This window comes from Cylas formicarius, unplaced genomic scaffold (genome assembly GCF_029955315.1).
Source record: "Cylas formicarius isolate icCylForm1 unplaced genomic scaffold, icCylForm1.1 PGA_scaffold_1__22_contigs__length_36826433, whole genome shotgun sequence".
Classification (NCBI taxonomy): domain Eukaryota; kingdom Metazoa; phylum Arthropoda; class Insecta; order Coleoptera; family Brentidae; genus Cylas; species Cylas formicarius.
This window is the reverse complement of record NW_026844264.1, coordinates 7,265,802-7,286,800: the sequence shown is the minus strand read 5'-3', so window position 1 is coordinate 7,286,800 and position 20,999 is coordinate 7,265,802. Positions and strand designations below refer to the sequence as shown.

At 36.3% G+C, this 20,999-nt stretch overlaps 1 protein-coding gene across 3 annotated transcripts; it reads left to right on the top strand.

Annotated features, from left to right (window-relative positions):
• The first annotated feature begins 178 nt into the window (after positions 1–178).
• Positions 179–19,848, top strand: LOC132696533 (nuclear pore complex protein Nup98-Nup96-like). Of its 3 annotated transcripts, none has more exons than XM_060661410.1 (15): positions 179–392; positions 450–662; positions 728–867; positions 923–1,169; positions 1,271–1,668; positions 4,863–5,025; positions 5,084–5,197; positions 5,256–5,418; positions 5,474–5,705; positions 6,576–6,897; positions 6,956–7,664; positions 12,993–13,188; positions 14,561–15,567; positions 18,317–18,556; positions 18,616–19,848. In XM_060661410.1, exons 1-15 carry the CDS (start codon positions 332–334, stop codon positions 19,400–19,402), a joined length of 4,992 nt encoding a protein of 1,663 aa, XP_060517393.1. In that variant the 5' UTR covers positions 179–331; the 3' UTR covers positions 19,403–19,848. The 3 variants fall into 3 exon arrangements, with proteins under 3 accessions (XP_060517393.1, XP_060517394.1, XP_060517392.1); XM_060661409.1 differs by having other exon boundaries at positions 180–392; positions 6,947–7,664; XM_060661411.1 differs by lacking the exon at positions 5,084–5,197 and having other exon boundaries at positions 6,947–7,664.
• Positions 19,849–20,999: the final 1,151 nt, after the last annotated feature.

The window sequence follows — 20,999 nt, the reverse complement described above, 5'->3', positions numbered from 1 at the left end:
CTTTTGATTAAATCGAATAAATATACCAGTATGACAACATTGGGCCGCCGGGTGACATTTATTGACTACAGTTAAAATTTCGATTTCCAGTTTCTAACAATTCCTGATTCTCTAAATAGACAACATTTAAAAGCGTAGCCAAAACTTGATTTTTGCTTTCTATGGTTTTTGTGGTCTGCGATTATTTTATTTTCCATTTTGATAAAAGCTGCCAACCGATTGTCGTTTTTAGATTTGGTTAGTAAACTTTACTTCGCAAGTACAGTGAACTGGAACATTTGTAAATTGTGATGTTATTGTTGGCATTGTGGTGACATAACTAAGATAAGAAATGTTTGGAAACCTGGGAAACAAACCAGCTTTCGGGGCGGCAGCCCCGAGCACTTCTTTTGGTAAGTGGATTTTTTGGTATTTGCAATTCCGTTAGATAGTAAAGCGATTGCTGTTAGGTTTCGGGCAAAACGCCAATACAACCAACCCATTTGGACAAAATCAAAACCTCTTTTCCAAACCCGCCGCGGCTTTTGGAAGCACTACAACTTCGACGTTCGGTCAACCTGCAGGATCTTCCATGTTTCCGTCCACACAGCCCCAGCAGTCGAACTTATTTCAAACCAATACTAGCACCTTTGGGGCTGCGCCCACCACTCAATCGGGCTTTGGTGTGTTTGATACAATTGTGCTTTTTGTTAATTATAAAGTTTGTTACCTGTTATATCTATTTCAGGCTCCAATTTATTTGGCCAACAACCAGCAGCTGGTGGCTTATTTAACACTACTTCAACATTTGGGCAGCAAAATAAGCCAACAACATTCGGCTTTGTGGGAAATCAGACTCAGCCTACATTATTTGGTTCACCTCAACAAGTAATAAGTACATTATTTATTAACAATTTATGCCTAATGAATGAAGGGTTTCCAGCAACCAACATCTAGTATTTTCACTCCATCTGGAGGTACAGGACTTTTTTCAAGTTCTACAGGGTTTGGTGGGCAACAAACTGGGACCGTCATAAAATTTAATCCAGTGACTGGTACAGACACCATGATGAAAAATGGCAATGCGCAAAATATCAACACCAAGCACCACAGTATAACCTGTATGAAGGAGTATGAAAATAAATCTTTTGAAGAGCTGAGATTTGAAGATTACCAAGCCAATAGAAAAGGTAATTACATATTTTTTTTATCATTTGGAAATGAATTAAATGTCACTTGTTTGATGTTTTTTGTTGTTGTGTTCAATTTATAATGCCAAACTATGTATAAGGTCCTCAACAAATGCCTGGATTTGGTTCTTCCACTTTTGGTGCTCCAGTATCATCTGCTCCAACCTTATTTGGACAAACAGACGCCAACAAACCAGCGTTTGGCCAAAGCACTGCATTCGGTCAAACCACAGCTCCATTTGGGCAAACACCGAGCAGTGGATTTGGACTGGGCCAGAACACCACCACCAGCCCCTTTGGGGCCAAACCAACTGGTTTTGGAGCACCTACAAGTTCAGCGTTCGGATTTGCAACCACCGCTGCCCCAAATGCTAACCCATTTGGAGCAAATCAAGCCGCGAAACCGTTCGGCGCTGCACCAACGCAACCTTTGTTCAGTACAAATACTACTCCCCAGACTAGCTCGGCGTTCGGCACTGGGTTATTCACAAACACACAGGTGAGTTTGAGTTTCCAATTTTCTTCTAATCTAATTGAAGCAAAGAAATATTTTTGCTGATTAATGAGATCAGTGGGGTCAATATGGAATGTGAAAGTTCGAGGTATTCCAATAAAAATGTATTAAAAATTTGCAACTAGAGCTGATTAAACAATTCTCAAGGATACACCCTTAATTTCTAGTCAAAATCTATATGTATTAATTACTTAAAAAAAAAACATATTTAATAATAATAATAAAAAGTTGGAATTTGCTAATAATTTGAAGAACATGAAGTATGTAACTATTACTATTCATGGGATATTAAAATTACAAACCCGGAATACTTTATAATTCTTCAATGTTTTTAATTGCATCAGGATATTCATGACTATTTTAACAGATTCTAGATTGCCAGTATCATGGAGTTAGTATCAATATGTAGCATCCTGTATAAATTGTGTATTATTGTTTATTGGCATTTTCTGCAGAGATTGTAAATATTGACACAGAACAAAAAGTTATTAGAAAATTGTGCATAATAAATCGATTATCTCATTGATAAGAAGTGATTAAAAAAATTGTGTTATCTTTGTTATGTGAGGAATTTTTACTTGCCAAGCCATATATCGATTTGATTTAGTGAATGTAAATGCCTCTTTTTGGAAAAATACCGTTCTCAAAACCAATTATAACTAGTTTAGTCCGATTTCCACCAGTTGTTGCACAATGTCGCCCAATGTTTTGGTATTACGGTAAACAAACGTGAGTCATTCCGATTTCGTTGTTAAAGGCGCGTCATGAAGTTTTTTACAGTTAAAATTAGTTTGAATCAAGCAAATCGGCATGGCGACGTCCCTGTTTTGGCGAGACAGGACCGTTCTCAATATTTTTTAAAATAATAAATTGTTTAAACAGTGCGGAATCCCTACAATATGCATACTATAAATAAATAGGCAGGAAGGCTACGCTTATTTGGTAGCACAGACGGGGTCGGCGTCAATCACTCAAAATATAGGAACCATTTTAGAAATATTTCTCCCTTTGTTTTAATTGCTTAAAGCTTAAAATTTTAATGAAATTATGGAAAATTCACTTGGTACTGAGAGTTTATTAAAAGAAATCTTGAGCATAACAATTAGCAGTTTTAAACCAAAATCTAGATCAGAACTATACACATTACTGCTATAAATTTCGAAAATATTGTTTGCTCTTTATTTTTTGCTAATATTTATGCAATATTGTAAAACTGATATTGCAAGTAACGAATACACGTTTTTAAAATAATTGATATTGGCAAAATCACTTATTTTTTTTTTTAAATAAAAGTTTCTTTATGTCTGGGTAGGTTTTGTTCGTCAAATTTAAAGATGGGTTAGAACAGAGCTTAGAGCTTTACCCCCTTATCGGCATCAAATTGCTTACTACAGAACCTCATAATTTTGTACACGTCTTTACATTTTACACACTGCCTGCCCCATGCGTGATTTTTATTTAAAATTGCGATCCCCACAAAATGATTTTTTTAATAGCGACCCTGGGAATTTGTCTCACAGTGATAACTAAAATGTCTGTATTATTGAGTTTCCAATTTTCTTCTTATCTAAGTGAAGCAAAGAAATATTTTTTCTGATTAATAATATCAGTGGGGTCAATATAGAATGTGAAAGGTCGGAGTATTCCAATAAAAATGTATTAAAAATTTGCAACTAGAGCTGACTAAACAATAAATTCTCAAGGATACACCCTCAATTTCTAGTCAAAATATGTATTAATTACTTCAAAAAAACCACACGGGCTTTAATAAGTAATAATAAAAAGTTGGAATTTCCTAATAATTTGAAGAACATGAAGTATGTAACTATTACTATTCATGTTATATTAAAATTAAAAACCCGACTATCTTAACAGATTTTAGATTTCCATTATCATGTAGCATCCTATATAAATTATGTATTATTGTTTATTAGTATTGATACAGGACAAAAAGTTATTTGAAAATTGTGCATAATAAATAGATTATCTCATTGACAAAAAGTGATTGAAAAAATTGTGTTATCTTTGTTATGTGAGGAATTTTTACTTGCCAAGCCATATATCGATTTGATTTAGTGAATGTAAATGCCTCTTTTTGGAAAAATACCGTTCTCAAAACCAATTATAACTAGTTTAGTCCGGTTTCCACCAGTTGTTGCACAATGTCGCACAATGTTTTGATATTTCGGTAAACAAACGTGAGTCATTCCGATTTCCTTGTTAAAGGCGCGTCATGATGTTATTTACAGTTGAAATTAGGTTGAATCAAGCAAATCGGCATGGCGACGTCCCTGTTTTGCCGAGACAGGATCGATCTTAATAATTTTTTAGTCAGTGCGGAATACCTACAATATGCTTATTTGATAGCACAGGGTCGGCCTCAGTCACTCAAAATATAGGAAGTTTATTAAAAGGGATCTTAAGCATAACAATTAACAATTTTAAACCAAAATCTAGGTCAGAACTAGAACATCACTGCTATAAATTTCGAAAATATCCCCGTATCGACATCAATTGGGTTCAAATTGTTTACTACAAAACGTCATAATTTTGTATACGTTTTTACATTTTATACACTGCGCCGTTCGTGATTTTTATTTCAAATTGCGATCCTCACAATGATTTTTTTAATAGCGACCCTGGGAATTTGTCTCACGGTGATAACTAAAATGTCTGTATTATTGTCATAAAATCCCTCAATAGACCACCCCTGGCGAATCAAATATTGGTCGTTTTATTGGGGGAAGGGGGGGGGGGGTCGCGTAAAACGAGGTAAATTAAAGCAAGCGCCTGTAATTTATTATTATTTAGTATTATTTACTTATTCATAATTTTTATTTTAATTTCAACTTCACTAAAAGTAAATTTTATCATTATAATCTTTATCGAATTCCGATTCATGTTTTAGTGACATTTTATATAAAAAAAGTGGTTTTATATAAGATAATAGTAGGGTAATAATAAGGTATAAAAGTATTTCGTGTATCGATTTATTTTGTTATTTTTGATGCACAAACTATCCGCAGTATTAGAATGTTGCAAAACCCATTTTTTTGTGACACGCTCATATAAATTTGTCGTCTTTTACTCGCCAAGTCTTAAATGTTAGGCCGCAGATCAAACAAATAATTTAAAGTTTTCTTATAAGTAATCGAAAGTGTTATTCGCAATTTATTTAGAATGCTGGCACCGGTTTGTTCAACAAGCCCGCTCAGCCCGTCCCGGCGTTCGGTACGACCGGTCAAAATCCCGGATTCTCTTTCAACACGCCAGCATCGACACAATCGTCGTTGTTCAACACCGCATCGAAGCCTTTGTTTGGAACAACCAATACGACACCAGGTAATGTTTTTGTCGCTTTCGTTCACGAACGACGACTTATATCGTATCTTTGTCGCAGCTTTCGGTTCCAACACGTTCGGCACCAACACTACAGGGTTCAACAGCACCTTCGGCAAACCTGCACCGGCTTTCGGCGCGCAGACGCAGTCCGCTTTCGGTAGCACACTCGGATGTGAGCGAAAACATCGACAGAGGTTTGAACGGATAGTAATTTTGTTTTTTTTTTGCAGCCATGACGAATTCAAATACCGGCGGCATATTTGGCAACGCGAACCAGCAAAAGCCGGGCGGCGGCCTATTCAGCTCGGGCACTACCGGTTTATTTGGCAACACCGCCGCACCCTTCCAGAGTGGTACCGGCTTCGGATTGGGACAGCCTCAACAGCAAACGTCGTAAGCGTTTCCGTTTCAAACTTTGAGCTTTTTTTTGTATGACTTTGCGTTTCAGCATGCTGAATGTGCAAGACCAGCAACCGATCAACAATCTGGCACTGTTGACCAACGACCCTTTTGGGGATGCGCCCCATTTGGCCGGGTTGGAACCCAAGTATAACACCGGAAAAACTGCAGTCGTGTCGACGACGAACCCCAAGGAACTCAAGTCGTTGCTGGACGCGTCGAAGAAAATTGACGTGTCGCATAATTCGAAGCTGAGAGTCACTCCTTTGAAGAGTATTAGGGTAACACAATCAGTTTAGGAAATTAAAAAAGAAACAAGGGTGGCAGTAGAGGGAGGGAAGGGAGAAAGGTAGAGAAAGAGGGAGGGCAGACTAACGTAGAGTGACTGAATGATTGACAGGAAGTGAGCGAATGAGTGACAGGATGTGAAAGGATAGAGTGTGCGAGTGAGTGACAGGGAGTAAGGGGATAGAGTGAGGGGATAGAGTGGGCGAGTGTGTAACAGGGAGTGAGAGCATAGATTGAGCGCGTGAGTGACAGGGAGTAAGAGGATAGAGTGAGCGAGGGAGTGAAAGAGTGAGAGAGAGAGACGGGAAGCGAGGGAGAGAGGCAGGGAGTAAGGGGTAGAGAGACAGTGAGGGTGAGAGAAACAGAGTATGAAAGAGTGCGATACTCTCAGACATAGAGAGAATGAGAGAGAGAGCGGGGAGTGAATGAAAGAGAGGGAGAGGGAGGAGAGAATTAGAGAGGGGGAGAATGAAAGGGAGGGTGGAGGTAGAGAATGAGGGGTGGAGAGAGAGAAAGGGAAGGAAAGACAGGAAGTAAAGGATACAGACGGGAAGCGAGGGAGAGAGGTAGGGAGTCAGGGGTAGAAAGACAAGAGTGAGGAAGAGAGAGGGAATATGAGGGAGTGCGATACTGTCAGACAAAGAGAATTAGAGAGAGTGGGGAAGAGAGGGGGTTAGAGAGGGAGAGGCGGAATTGAGCGAATGAGAGGGGGGAGAGGGAGCAGGGAGGGGGTAGTGAAGGGAGAGAAATAGGGGCAGGTAAGGAACCAAATAAAGAATGTCATGTTTTTCTTCAGTTTATTATTAATTTTCAGTTTTCGTTGGCATTTTGTATATTTACACGTTTCGTGCCACTTGTTTCAGGACAGCTTGTTCGACAGCATACCGAAAAGCGAGGAAATGATCGGCAATTCTCCAACGGGCGGCTATCAAAAGAGCAGCTGCCGCCGCTTGGTGCTCAAGTCGAGGTCGAGTAACGATAATTCGTCCGGTTTACTGAGCTCCAACATTTTAGACGTGCTCAATACCGAGAACAAAGAGAACTTGTCCGAGACGAAGACGTCCTCGGAAGGCAAACCCGCTCCCTTGCGGCTCGACTTCAACAGCAGTACTACGGCTAACGAAACCGTTTTGAATAATTCGATAGAAACGCAAACTTACATCAACAACGACAGTTCTGTCAGGGGTAAGTAAAAGGTAATTGTTCGCCACAGACCGCATAGAACCGTGTCCAGATGTTGTAGGTAACGATTTGCTTACGTCAGACGTCAACGACGAACCGGACGAGCCTCGAACCACCGTACCCGACGAGAGAAAAGTTCATCCCACTGGGGTCATATGTACCCGCCCCGAATATTACACCCTCCCCAATTTGGACGAACTCTCCTTGGACCAAAACGGATGCTGTTTTGTAAGAGGGTTCACCATCGGTCGGCGTGGTTACGGAAACGTTTACTTCCCTGACGAAATGGACGTCGCCGGTCTGAACATAGACGAGCTCGTACATTTCCGATATAGGGAGATTAACGTTTATCCGGACGACACGAAAAAACCGCCGGTGGGGAGCGGTCTGAATCGCAGGGCGCAAGTCACCCTCGACAATGTATACCCTAGGAAGGCGGGCAGCAATGTCATCGTCAAGGACGTCGACGATCTCGTCCAAATGAACTTTGCGGAGAAACTGAGACGCGTGACGGAGAAAAAGGGCGTGCGCTTCGTGGACTATAGACCAGAGACCGGCAGTTGGGTTTTCAAGGTGGACCATTTTTCAAAGTACGGCTACAACGACAGTGACGAAGATAACGATCAGTACGAAATCGGCGACGTGGTCCAGAAGAGCAAGCGGGAGATCGCAAACGGCAACGAGAAGGTCTCCGAAAGGGCGACGAAAGAAAGTGCGAAAATATTGCTCGGGAAAAAGGGATCGCCGCTCATTGGAGCAGAAGGTGACAGGTACGGCGCCTCAGACTAAATAAAAGATAGACTCCCCTACTTATTTATAAAAAAGGTCAGTATTTTATTCCAACAATTCTTTGCGGCGATATAGGCGGGATCTAATATTATAAATGAGAAGAACTAGAATAGAGAGAACTTGTTGAAGGATTTTTGATTGGATAATTGGAAATTGGAACTCAATTTTTGCACGCCTAACACTTTCGCACTTTAGTTATTGTCTTATAAAAAGTATAACAACATACAAAAACTACAGCAAAACACAAATAGGAATAATAGAAGCCAAACAAAATACAAAATGTCTACTACTACTACGCGGTGACAACGCCTATTTATATAGTAATATACGCCCTTAAATTAAATTCTGAAGAGTAACTATTATAAAAGGAATATTTCCAAAATAAGAAATGGTACGAAACAGACAAATGTCGTTTAGTTTTAAAGCCTAAAAATTTAACAGTAATTCAAAAGCAATTTCAATTTTTTTGGAATTGGATTCAATAATTATTCAGGGTGTTTCCTAATTGTCAAACTTTTAAATACAACAGTTAATTTCATCTGTCTATTTTGACCTTGATGGTATGCCACTGATTTCGTGTCGTTTCTATTAAAAAAAAATGATGTTTTTTAAATTTTAAATAAATAATTTTACTTAAATTCAAAAAAACATGAAACGAAGCATCAGGAACATGATAAGTTTTTAAACAAGCTTCATATAAGTTGATATCACACTTCTCACACATTTGAATTGAGTTTTTATGGCAAAGGGCGCACCTGTTCTGTTTTTTAGCTGAAATAATTCAGTGATTCAAGCCATCATATCTAATGTGGTTGAAACTTCTTAAATCTAATGGCTTTGATGTCTTTGGACGTCCTCCAGCTAAAATTGGTAAAACAGACCTGAACTATTTCTCGTTGAAATTGTAAAAAACCAACTCTTTCGCAATTTGATTGGAGTCTATAATATTGCCAAACGTTATGCATGCACCACCATTTTTTAGAACGAACGCTTATTCAATAATTGTGGATGTTTTGGTCCATCCCGTCCACTCCACCCATATATTTATTATATTGGTCTATTACAAATGCCTGAGGAATAGGAGTTTTTTTTTTCTCAGTGGAAATCCAGCGACCAACTTGAGAAATGGGATTTACTTGATCACAACTACTGACAGTTAAAACTGGACGATTGTCATTCCATAGGGTTAACGTTACAAAAATCAAAGCTTCCCCGTTGGCATTTTTTCAGTTGCAGCAAGTTATCACGCAAAGGACAAATTTATCAATTTTAGAGATGAAAAATATCTGTCGCCATATATTTTTTGAAAGGTAGATTTTTTGGTAGATTTTCTAAAAGAGTCGTTATCACAGATCCTCCTAATCCTAATATAACGTTTTGTCCCGTACCTTCCAAAGTATGGGACCATACTTTCATCGACACGCAATTTCTCGTTGAGAGGAGCATGGGATAAATATCTTTCATTTAGCATATTGAAAAGTTATATTGAACTTGGCAATGTGTAATTTTTTTCATAGTCTCAAATCTATTCCTGCGCATTGCGTTAGCTACTAATGGATTTTATATATCAGTATCAACTTCCCCAAGCATACGCCATCTTGGAATTTGTAAATGACCTGGTAAATATAAAATTGCAATGAAACATTTAATTTCTCCTGTATCAGTACTAAAATGATGATTGCCTTTTTGCCTAGCATATAATTCAAACATTTCTACCAAATAAGTAGATATTTGTTCGTCAAAAAATGATTCAAAACAGGCAATAGCATCTGGGAAATTGATATGTGTATCGGGTTCTATGGCAGAAACAAAATCGGGAATTCAATTTTTTTCCAAGATCTCTCTAAATTTGGCTCCACTGTATTCACATTAGTTCCAGTAATTAGCAGCGCTAAAGGTATATTTTCGCTATCATCACTTGCATTTCCGTCAGATGGTTCGGGAGAACGAATTTCATAATTTGCAATATCTGAGGTTCCTGCCTGTTGAATGATTGAAAAGCTGTCGTTATTTTCCTCTTGTTCATAATCTCCAATGGAAACTACTCCATTGATATTTTTTATTATTGCGCAAGCCTCTGATTGCATTTGACGTCCACTAAGGTGATTTACATTGGCAATAGGGGACTCATCATCATCAGAGTCTTCTTCTGATTCCAATCCGTCATTTGGGGAACCAATAAACACATCTGCTTGCCAAAAACCCTCAGTTTCAACCAAATCAATTAGTTCTTGAGTTGTATAATACCTACAATAAAAATTAAAAATGACGTACCCATTTGGGCCCCGGTGTTCCAATATAGGAACAAATCAAATATGTCAAAATAAATTAGTGAATTGTTATTATATATTCAAAAGCAGGAAAAAAGTGTTAAACCATATTACAGGCAAGCCTTTTTTTCAAATATAATAATTTTAATACTAATATTACAACAATTATACTTACTTTTTTGATGTCATATTGAGAGATTCCAAAAAAATATAAAAAATTGCGAAAAAAAACGGAGAAAATGTCGCACTGATGCACAGTGTAGAGGTTCTTATGCTGGCTACAACGTTACTAAATCGATTGAGTCGGCGCAGCGGCATCCCCGGAGGCTCCATTTGAACAGGTGGGGGGAAAACGTAGTTGTTCCAATATTGGAACACCAGGCCAATACCAACAACAACACCGGGAAAAAACGGGTTAAAGAAATTTAATTTTTTGATTTTTTTCAATATAATGTATTCGCTTAAAAAAATAAAAACCTCTTGTCTGCTTGGTCATAACAATGAATTACTTTTTATTTTTAAATGAAACCCGTGCGATATCTATCTAAAACAAAGTTTAGTTTCCTAACTAGTGTACTTCAAAAATAAATAGAAGGCCTCTTTTTACTTTTACTGTTATAATGGAATAACATAACATCCTAACAACCAGGTAAATAATAAACGATTCTTATTTAAATTTGTTTTATTTATGTAACTTTGAGTACTTCATCTTCGTACTTCGATTTTTTGAAGTATTTTAATAAAACAGATAGATATACTGTCATATAACGATAATTTTGTGACCATGAAATAAAATTTCTTCAGAAATGATTGGAGATTGTGAGAAAAATTTTTATTTTCCGAAATTCCGTTCGCCCGCGACGGTGTATTTAAAAAAAATATGTAAAGTGGTATTGCACGTATTAAACAGGTATATTTTATTTTTGAAAACCTAATCACCCTGTATCTCAAAAGTTGAACCCAAAAATTGCCCACTTATTAATTGACAATCATTTGGAAACACCCTGTAAATGGGGTAAACGCGTCTAATAACACTTGCATACCCTGCTTAACATAAAGAAGCGTCCTCTCGACCGTATGTATATACTCTAAGTACGCCGCGGAGTTTTGACTTCTGAGACATATCGCTTGTTGACGGACGATTTACTTACAAACATCTCAAGTAAGGAACAAGTTGGATGTTTGTTTCTTATTTACCTGCTACCAACTACATAATGGCCCGGAAAAGCGTATGCGGTACCTATACTACTGATGGCCGAAATAAACTTGGAAAAAGATAACTTCTCGCGGCCAACACTTTATTTTTGAATTCTACCTTCCTTTTAAATCTAGCGACCCCAGTTTGTCCGTCTAAATATCCCTCTGTAATTGAGTGAAATTTGATATAATTATAACCATAATAGTTGTTGTGTCTAATTTGCGAGATGTAAAAATTACTTATTAAGCAAAATGACAATTAAGTGCAGATGGTTTTGTGTGTGTTTGAGAAATCAGCACTAGTGTTGGGTCAATTGACCATTTTTTAATTGACTAGTCAAATTCTATCAAAATTTTTTAAATATCATCTTGCCTCCATAATTGCTAACATTAATTGAACTGAGGTGGCTCTTGCTTGATGAAAATCCATTTATCAAAATAAATAAGAACTAAAAGTTCAGATTTTCACGAAATTATATATTATGACATGACAATTGTTTCGACAACACATTTGATAAAGACACGGTGTTGTCGAAACAATTGTCATGTCATAATATATAATTTCGTGAAAATCTGAACTTTTAGTTTTTATTTATTTTGATTGCTAACATTTGTTATCTATCCTTATTTAATAATAATATGTATTTTGTAGTAAATAATTATGCCGTTGTGATGTCCAATTTACTATACGATACGAATACGATACTTAGCGATTCGGGAATCCCAATAAAAATATCAACTCCGTTTACTTCTCAGAACCACGGGACTGAGACGTAACGCACAATGTAAATAAATATAAATAAGTAAATATAAAATTCATTGTATTTTTTAAAATTATTGCCGTCAATTGACACACAAAAAATTGACCGGTATAAATAAATAAATATTTTATGTGTTATTCTAAATTTATTGAATATCATATCTGCTCGTCAAATTGTATATTTTTTGCATTTTTTTTTTCAAGAAATTTTCTTAGTGCCTAGTAAACATAATTTTTATTTTTGTAATCGGTTGACTTTTCCTATATAAATTGTAATTTGATCGTTGTGTTAAAGTTATCTGATTTTTTTAAAAAGTATAATAATATATTCAATAACCTACAGTTGCTGTCGAGAGGTTTTTACTTTGTAAACGAGATGCGGTGAAAATCTTGGTTTTCATACATTCTATATGGTGTTTCTGCTATTTAGGGTACGAATTTTAAATTAGGAATTTTTACTCATAAGATAAACTGATATCGTCTTTAAATATTTTTTGTCTTTTATTTTACAAATGGACAAAACAGTAATTGTTTTCGTTAAAAAAAAATATTGTTTTATTTCAAACTTGCTTTACTTCGATGTGCTTTGAGAAAAACAATGTTCTAGAAGAAAAAAAAATTTTTTTCTAAAACTTTTCAAAAACAGGTGTTAATTTTTATTCTTCTTGACCACAAATATTCTACGAAAACGTAACGTCAACGAACATATTTTACTTATATCATCTAGAATGGAGAAAAACTAATATTTTATTATTGATCTTTGATAATATCTTCCTTGATTTTTTTTAAAACTTTGTTCTGAGCACTTAGCTAGTTGTTGATAAACGTAGGAACCTGGACTAGTCACAGAGCATGCGTTCCTCCAATGAAACTACTTTGTATTTTTAGGAGAACATTTTGAAAAGTTTCATCTCAGGCATTTTTTATTGCGGTTTGTATTTGTTATATAATTTGATATATCATCAAAAGTCGCTGAAAGAATTTTATACGTTAATTCAGTTAGAACCTTCTTTTTCAAAACATCACTGACTCCCCAAACCCCGTACACCTTGTTGCCGTTACTTTGAAAACACGTAATATAGGCTCACCAAATCGACGGGCTTTGGATTAGAAAAAGATATTTTCGTCAACGACGACGACGATCAATCTGATAAGAACGACCTTCTACATCAAAGCATGCTGGTCGACGACTTCTTCGATGAAGACTACCACCGCATACCGCCGGAAGTCCCCATGGATTTGCATTTTGGGTCTTATGAGAACAGCAGGAACATTCAAGTAAATACTTAGGTGATCCACCATAAATCTGACCTCCCCCTCTAAGTTTTTTATTTTAAATTTTAGAAGAAAAGGAATTACAAAAGTTCTAGTGTTGAAGTTATATTTTATTTATGTCCTTTTAAAATATATGTTATAATATTAGAATTAGCCAAAAATTGTCGCTCAGTTGGCCATGCATCATCACGGCGTTACGTCAATTATTGCTATTGTTCAAAATTCGATAAAAAATAATCTCTAATAATGCAAATAGGCGCATACAAAATGATATTATGACATGAAAAAATTATGACAGATGTATCATATCTTAAACATCTCTCTATCGCATGGGTAAATGAATAATATTTTCAATTCACAACAAAATCGAAATATTGTATATAAAAAAAGGCAAAAATCAAACAGGGTCCGTCAATGTATTACATAAAAAATATGTATATATGTAGGTATAGGACATTATACATAAAATGTGTTTAGAATTTTCCACAGAATTTTAATATTATAATGATATACAGGTTCCATTTGAAATAAGTAAGTTGACGGCCACTTTCGGTTGAACCAGAAGTGACAAGACATTAAAAATATTTTTAAAAAACACATTATCTTTATCCCAAACATTGAGGGGCGTTTCTAAATTATATCTCAATAAATTTTTAATGAAAGGGTTGGTTTGAAAACCCCTGTACAGATTAATTATCGAGTCATCAACTTTTTGTTTCACTCCTATTTATTTCTTTAATGTTTTGTCATGCCGCCCAAAATAAATTTGTTTTTTTTTTCAATTCCCCACTGTGGTAAAAGTCGATGCGTCAGTTGATACAATTTTACGAAAAACGTGGATTTTTCGACATATGCGTGCAAATTTCTAGTCGCTGAGTCTTATTTTCCTCGGCCAAATGCTGCAATTTAAATTTAAAATTGTTCTTCTGTAAATGCGCTTATGAAATTTAATGGATATTTTAAAATTTGTTTAACAAACCTACCTAAGTAATATAAAAGGATATATTATTTATCAGGATTTAAAACGCACTGCCTTATTTTTTCTGGAAACTTGTCATTTGGATTGGATTTTGCCCAATTCACTGATCTTATTTTGGAGTAACTCGGGCCTTAATACATAACTATAAATTTTTATATATTTTTGCAATCATGACATTTCTATGAATCAAACAATATAACTTTGAAATGCTATGCTTTTTTGATACAACTTATATATAAATAACCATTAAATCTACATATTAAACCGTACAACTTTTGTATTAAACTTTTTTTTCTAAAATTTAAAATAAAAAGTTGAATAGGGGTAAGATTAATAATGGACTTGTAGTTCAGTTTTAGTCCGGAGTTATAGACACTTATTTACTATATTTTTAAGGTTATGAAATCTACACTATTCGCTGAGGACGACCGATTATCCGACGGTACCGGCAGTCACATTTCCATATTAAAGCAGTACCTCGATCTACCCGAAATGGATGACATTCCTACCATGCCGGTACTCCAGGAGGAAATTTCGATGCGCAAAAGGCCCCTGCTCAGACCCAAAGTATGGACCGTCCTTAACGGATACGATACTCCGGGTTCCATTGATGTGGTGCTACCGAGCAGGTGTTGCACCGATATGGCGATGCTCAAAGGAAAATCTTTCAAAGTCGGTTGGTCCAAAGGATTTAATTTCACGGTTTACGGAGACGCGGATCGCGAATCCAACGGTGAGGTGATGTTGAAAACGTTCAACCGATCGCCCGATTTCGATCCGCTGAAGGACGTTTTGATCGACGCCCTTCGCGTTGTTCTCGAAGAATCGACGTTCGAACTGGGCAAATCGCGAATTCCCACTTTTAAAGTGGGCAAAACCAGCTCGTACCTTCAAAAACAAACCGCCCTTTTCGAAACGTTAGCCCTACAGTATAACAGCAAGCAGTCCGTTTATCTCTACAGCATTTGGACACTGTGTACGGCGCTTTGGGGCCCCGCCGAAAACACCGTTTCCAACCGGAGGCATTTGCTCACCGAGTGGCTAAAAGTCACGACCATTTCCGATGAGTTGCCGCTAAAAACCGGCCGATTCGGCTCCGTGGGCGAAGCGGTCGAGTCTATATTTGCCCATTTGTCCACTTTTCAAATATTCGAGGCCGCGAGTATAGCGATGAACGGCCGGTTGCCCAGTTTGTCTCTGTTGATTGCCCAGTTGAGCGTGCCCAACGCGACTAAGACGCTTCTACAGGAACAGATCGACATCTGGTACAGTTCCCTGGCGGCCAATCACATCTCCGACGCCATGAAGAAGCTCTACTTGCTTCTGTCCGGCGTTCCCACCAAAGACGGCGTCAATATTTTCGACGGTATCGATTGGAAACGGGCGTTTGCCATGCACTTGTGGTAAGTCGCAGGTACTATATTTCGTGTCTCAATGTAAAGAGAGTAATATAAAATATAGGCATGGTGACCATATTTCGAAAACACCAAACCCCGCGAAATTGTGTAAAAAACGCATTGGTCTCATTGTCATATATTATATTATATATTAAATATCTAATAATTACATCAATGTAATAGAATTATCATGTTCTAATAGTTTATGCAAAACAAAATAAATTATTTAATCAATACAATTAAATCTGAGTCACAGATACATAAAATGATATGTAATTATTACATAAATAATTACTTTTATTTTTTTGTTGACCTTACTTGCTTTAATATTTCTGTGGTTTGCGTGAAATTCTTGGCAGTTCCAATCATAATTCGTCAGCATTTGAAGAATGGACTGTACGGTTTAAATGTCCACTTGATTTGGCTCGTCTGTCGACTATATGTTCGTTAGAGAAAAAAATCGTTCAATGTTAGCGTTATAAGGTGGAATTGAAAACATTTGCTGATGTAGTTTCAAAATTTCGGACTATTCCTCAGTTTCTTCGCTACATTTAAAAAAAATCCACCCATTTTTCATAACAGCATATTCTCATTCTTCCATTCTGTGGATTTTTCAATTATTATTTTCTTTACGTTACTCATTTGATTGAAGTGTAGAGAATCATCTAATTTTACTCCTTTTTCTTGAGATACATTCAGGCGGTCTTAACTTTCTTCCAGGCTGGTATTTCTAAAGGTGACATTCAAGAGAATAAGGAGACTAGCATTTGTTTCCTTCCACATAAAATGGTATTCATACGCTGTGTTGTAAAAGTTGTCAATTTCCCGCTTATAACTAAGACATCATCGATTGCGTTATTTCCTCCTTTTTCTCTCGTAAGACATTTTTTACACTGATTTGTAAGAAAACATTACGTTGTCTAGCTTCCAATATTGAATAAACTTCAATTCAGTATTTCTTATTACCTTCTATTTTTTTTAATTCCTTTTTGAAACACATGCAATTGACCATAGATAGTTTCACTCTAGGGATTATTGAAAAATATCAATAAGATTTTCGGAGCTTTTTCCTCAGAAAAAAAAAATCTTTTTAATCCCTCAAAAATTTTCAGTATCCTTTTTACGCCAGGAAGCAATTAAAGCCAACGTGTGGCTGAATGGAACATGTGTTATGTTGTACTCCCACGAAATCGCATAATTGTTTTAGTCTTGAATGAATTATAAATTAATTTAAAAAAAAAATGGAAACCCAAGAAAATTTTCAAACATATAAAACTAAAACTGCCTAATGAACAATACTTGTAAAAAAAAATCCGTTCAAATTGTTGCATCTCTCCTAACCATCCCAATACATGTCAGTAGACAAAGTAGTCCTTCTTTTCTTTTCTTTTTTTTTCTTGTTATTTTTAAAGTCTCTGAATATATTTTTTGTAATTGTTTTGTGAAATTTTCAAGCGTTATATAAAAATCCCTTTCATTTATTTTTCAGAGTTTGTTCGCATTTTCTCCTTTCCTTCAGGGGTGAAATGCTACCTTTTTTTTAATCTTGAGGAAATCCTTTTTTTCTAGCACTTTTGTAGATGGCCTTTACTAGTCGAAAACTCCAGAGCCAATAACAGTAAATATAGATTTATGAATATTCCTCAATTGCAAAAATACAGAGCCTAAATGACTTGTACATCAACTAATAACTTGATATTTGTTTGCAATATTCAGTTATGATTTTTTTTTCTTTGTAATATTTCTTACTTCTAATACTGTGAATATTTTGTAACCAATATAAAGTATCAGGTCATGATTTGCCGCAATTCTTGTGAACAACTAATCCTGATTTCTATAATAAGTTGACGTTAATAATAAATGTTGGCTAGAGCCTAGGTTTAACCCGCATCATATTTATTGTATATTTTTGTGCCATTTGCAATGTAGACATAGAATTCCCAGATGCACTGCCCCAGATATAAAACTTAAAGCTTCCTAACTTTGCTTATAACATACTCTTCCTGATACGACTATTTTAGATTTTTACCTATCTAAATACAATAAGCACACACATTAAATATTTGAAATTTTTTTCTCTCACGATTTTATTTTCACATGTTTTTGCATTTTGCTGTTAAAATTACATAGAGTTCGATCCTTTATGCTTGGTAAGTTCTTCAAATTCAGATCAGACTTTAGTGAGTGGAACTAACCAAAAAAACTTTCATCCTATTAATTACATGTTTAGATTTTTATATAGCCTTAAGCATCACCCCTAAAAATTAAAACAGTGTCATTAGGGAAACAATAAATATTACCATTATTTTGCATTTATATTATTTAGGTAAACATTTCTTAACTCATATAACTCATATCTAAACAAGTCTTTGTATTCCAAAACAAAAAACAGCTTCGAATGTCTTGATCAGGTCCGAAAATATTCCCATGTTCTTTCTTACAGTAGACTGATGCTGGTTTTAAAAGTGGCTCAATTATCAGCATAGATACATCTCTTCTTAATGATTTCTAAAAATATCATATCAAATATGTCAAAAATAAACTAAATTTAAGTCTAATTTTTCCGGGAACATATCCATTACAGTTATAACCAACAATACAGATCTTTAATATCTCCACCGACTTTTAACGAACCTGACGAATTCGCTGACCATCAAGACTGTCAATATTGCCGTAAATATGGTTAAATTTTGCGTTTTATCGGAACATGGCCATGGTATCTTCGAAGTAGTTCAAATGAGCCGATTTTTCCTAGGTATATGTGCCCAGCTGGCGCGCCAGTAGAAATGGCGATTGAATTATACAAAAAATCATTCGAAGAATTTTATTATGCCAAACATCCCAGTCCAGTCTATTCGACGGAATCGGGTTCCGACGAAGGTCCCTTTGACGTAATCTACCACATTCTCATGCTATACAAGTCCGGAATACACAGACTGAGTAGCGTTTTAAATCCGGCCACCGTCACAGACGATCCCTTGGACTACAGATTGAGGTTGGACTATTTGATATTGCCATTTCCGTCATTCGATTCACGTTCGGGTTAAATTTCAGCTGGCTTCTGCTTCAGTTGTTCCTGTCGCTGAAGGTAGGTCTGATAGAGGTGTCGGAGGCCAATAAACTGTGCACGAGTTTCTCGAATCAATTGGAGGAGCTCGGCCATTGGGAATGGGCGGTATTCGTTCTTCTGTATCTCGAGGACAGTTCGGCCAAGGAAACGCTAATTATGGGCATTTTGGATCGTAATTTGAGCCCCGAGAGCGACGGCGAAAGGCAAGAAATCGTCGACACCTTGATCAACGACATGCATATACCGGCCGAATGGGTGCACAAAGTTAAAGGCTACAAGTGTCTGCACCTCGAACGATACCTACAAGCGTTCAATCATTTCGCTCTGGCGAAAGACTACATCGCGGCCAACAATATACTTATCGATCACCTGCTACCTAATTTATTCATCAACGAACAATTCGACGTCCTCAAAAACCTGGTGGACAAGATATCCTCCGGATCCAAGGGTATTAGACAGTGGCACAATCAAGCCGGGTTGTTCTACGAGTTTTTGGAGCTGCAAGAGCAGACTTTGACGTCGGTGCCGGAGTCTTCGATCGAATTGCGGATGAAGCTGAGCTCGATCAGCGGCAGGATCGGCAATTTCCCGCTGAACAGCGACCAGCAAAAGTTGTGCGTTGCTGAATTGTCAAAGCGATGCGCTCTGTTATATAAGGAGCTCTGCAAAACTATGCAATGGGAAGTGTTTTTCTTATCGTACAACCAGTTCATAGAGTCGCTGATAATGCCTCCGGATTTCAAGCAAACTGAGGGGTTGTATTTCAAATAACGAGGTAAGCTTAATCTTGGCAGTGAGTAGCGTTCAATTTGTGATCGTTCGGTTTGGGAGCATTCTTAATGAAAGCATTTTTCAGTTAGGGATAGGGCTTTGATTCTGAAATGTAATTACCAAAAAAGTCTGTTATGTTACTGAAATTTTTAGGGAATATTCCGTGAACTGATAAAAAATGTTTAGTATGAGAGGTAACTATTCTAATTATGCTGTTGTGAGTTTATAGGAGTTTGTGCTGAGCCGGTAAATCATTTTTTTTTTGTTTTTTAATTGTGGGGAATAATTGAATATATTCTACTAAAGTATCCTAGTTGTGCTGCGCGAGCTTTTTTCTATACAAATTTTTATTTTTACATGCGGTATTTGTTTTATTTCTTTGTCATAAGTAAATGTTCATTAAATTGGTGAGGTACCTCCGATTTCTTTTAAGATATTAAACTGTTCTGAACATAAACGTGTCGTTTTTTTTTACGCACCGCTAACCATTTTGAAATTGAAGAATCCCTATAGATTGTGGAACGAAAATTCCACAAAAGTCAATATATTAATAAAAATTTGCTAATTTACACAAAATATAGCTGCCAAAACCTTCTTCTGTGAAACTCTCGAGTAGATAACATAAATATAAAACTTGTGAGATAATACTTCACTATAATTCATGACAAGTCTAAAATCACTGCGTCTGTATCTGACCAATAACATTTAATTAATAAATAATTGAATTAAAAGCAATTGGAACACTTGACACCTGTGGAAAAAGTTTCAAATCATTCGCATAACAGAATATTTACAAGTTGAAATATAGTTAATGAAAATAATAAGAGATCCCAAATCTTTGAGCAATTCCCGATATTACGGGAAGCGTGCAAACCAGTAGTTGTTTGCCGATTTTGGGTAATTTAAATAATCGAAATTATAAATTGAATCGAGCAACTGTACCTAGAAAGCAAATGGTAAGTGAAATTTTAAATCACACCTAAAAAATAAAGTCGTTTCGAAATGAAATATGAAAATCAAATATTATTTTATTCAGAAAATTGTACACAACCAAGAGGTACAAACGATTACAAACTACCAAAAGGGGGTTAAATAGAGAATAATTAAAAAGCATTAAACTGGACACTTAAGCGCGAACACGTTTTTGGCGTTTTTTTGATTGGATCGGCACCAAAACTTTTATGGGATACTAGTATCTGGGCTACCTATAAAAAGCTGAAATATTTCCCCCTCAAAATTGAGGGTTCTACAGTTGATGAGAGGTACGACGAAACGGCTGCTCTTATTACGAGAAAACGGATTTCGGCATCTTCTTCGGGAGGAAAAATTATTTTGTAGGCGGGTGGTTGGATTGAAACGCAGCTTGCTGCGTTGGATTCCGACGGCCCCGGACTACATTTGGGGATGAAAAGTTCGGTCCTCAAAATTGAGGAGGGTTTGAAGTTGGTGAGGTACGCGTTACCTATGGGCGGGAGGAAAAAATTCGGTCTTACGTCGAAGCGATTTCCGAACCTCGATGTCCTATACCCGTCTGTGGAGTTTTTTTTGAGGGCGCCTCCTCAAAATTGAAAAAGTTTGCTATATCAGAGGTTTTTGG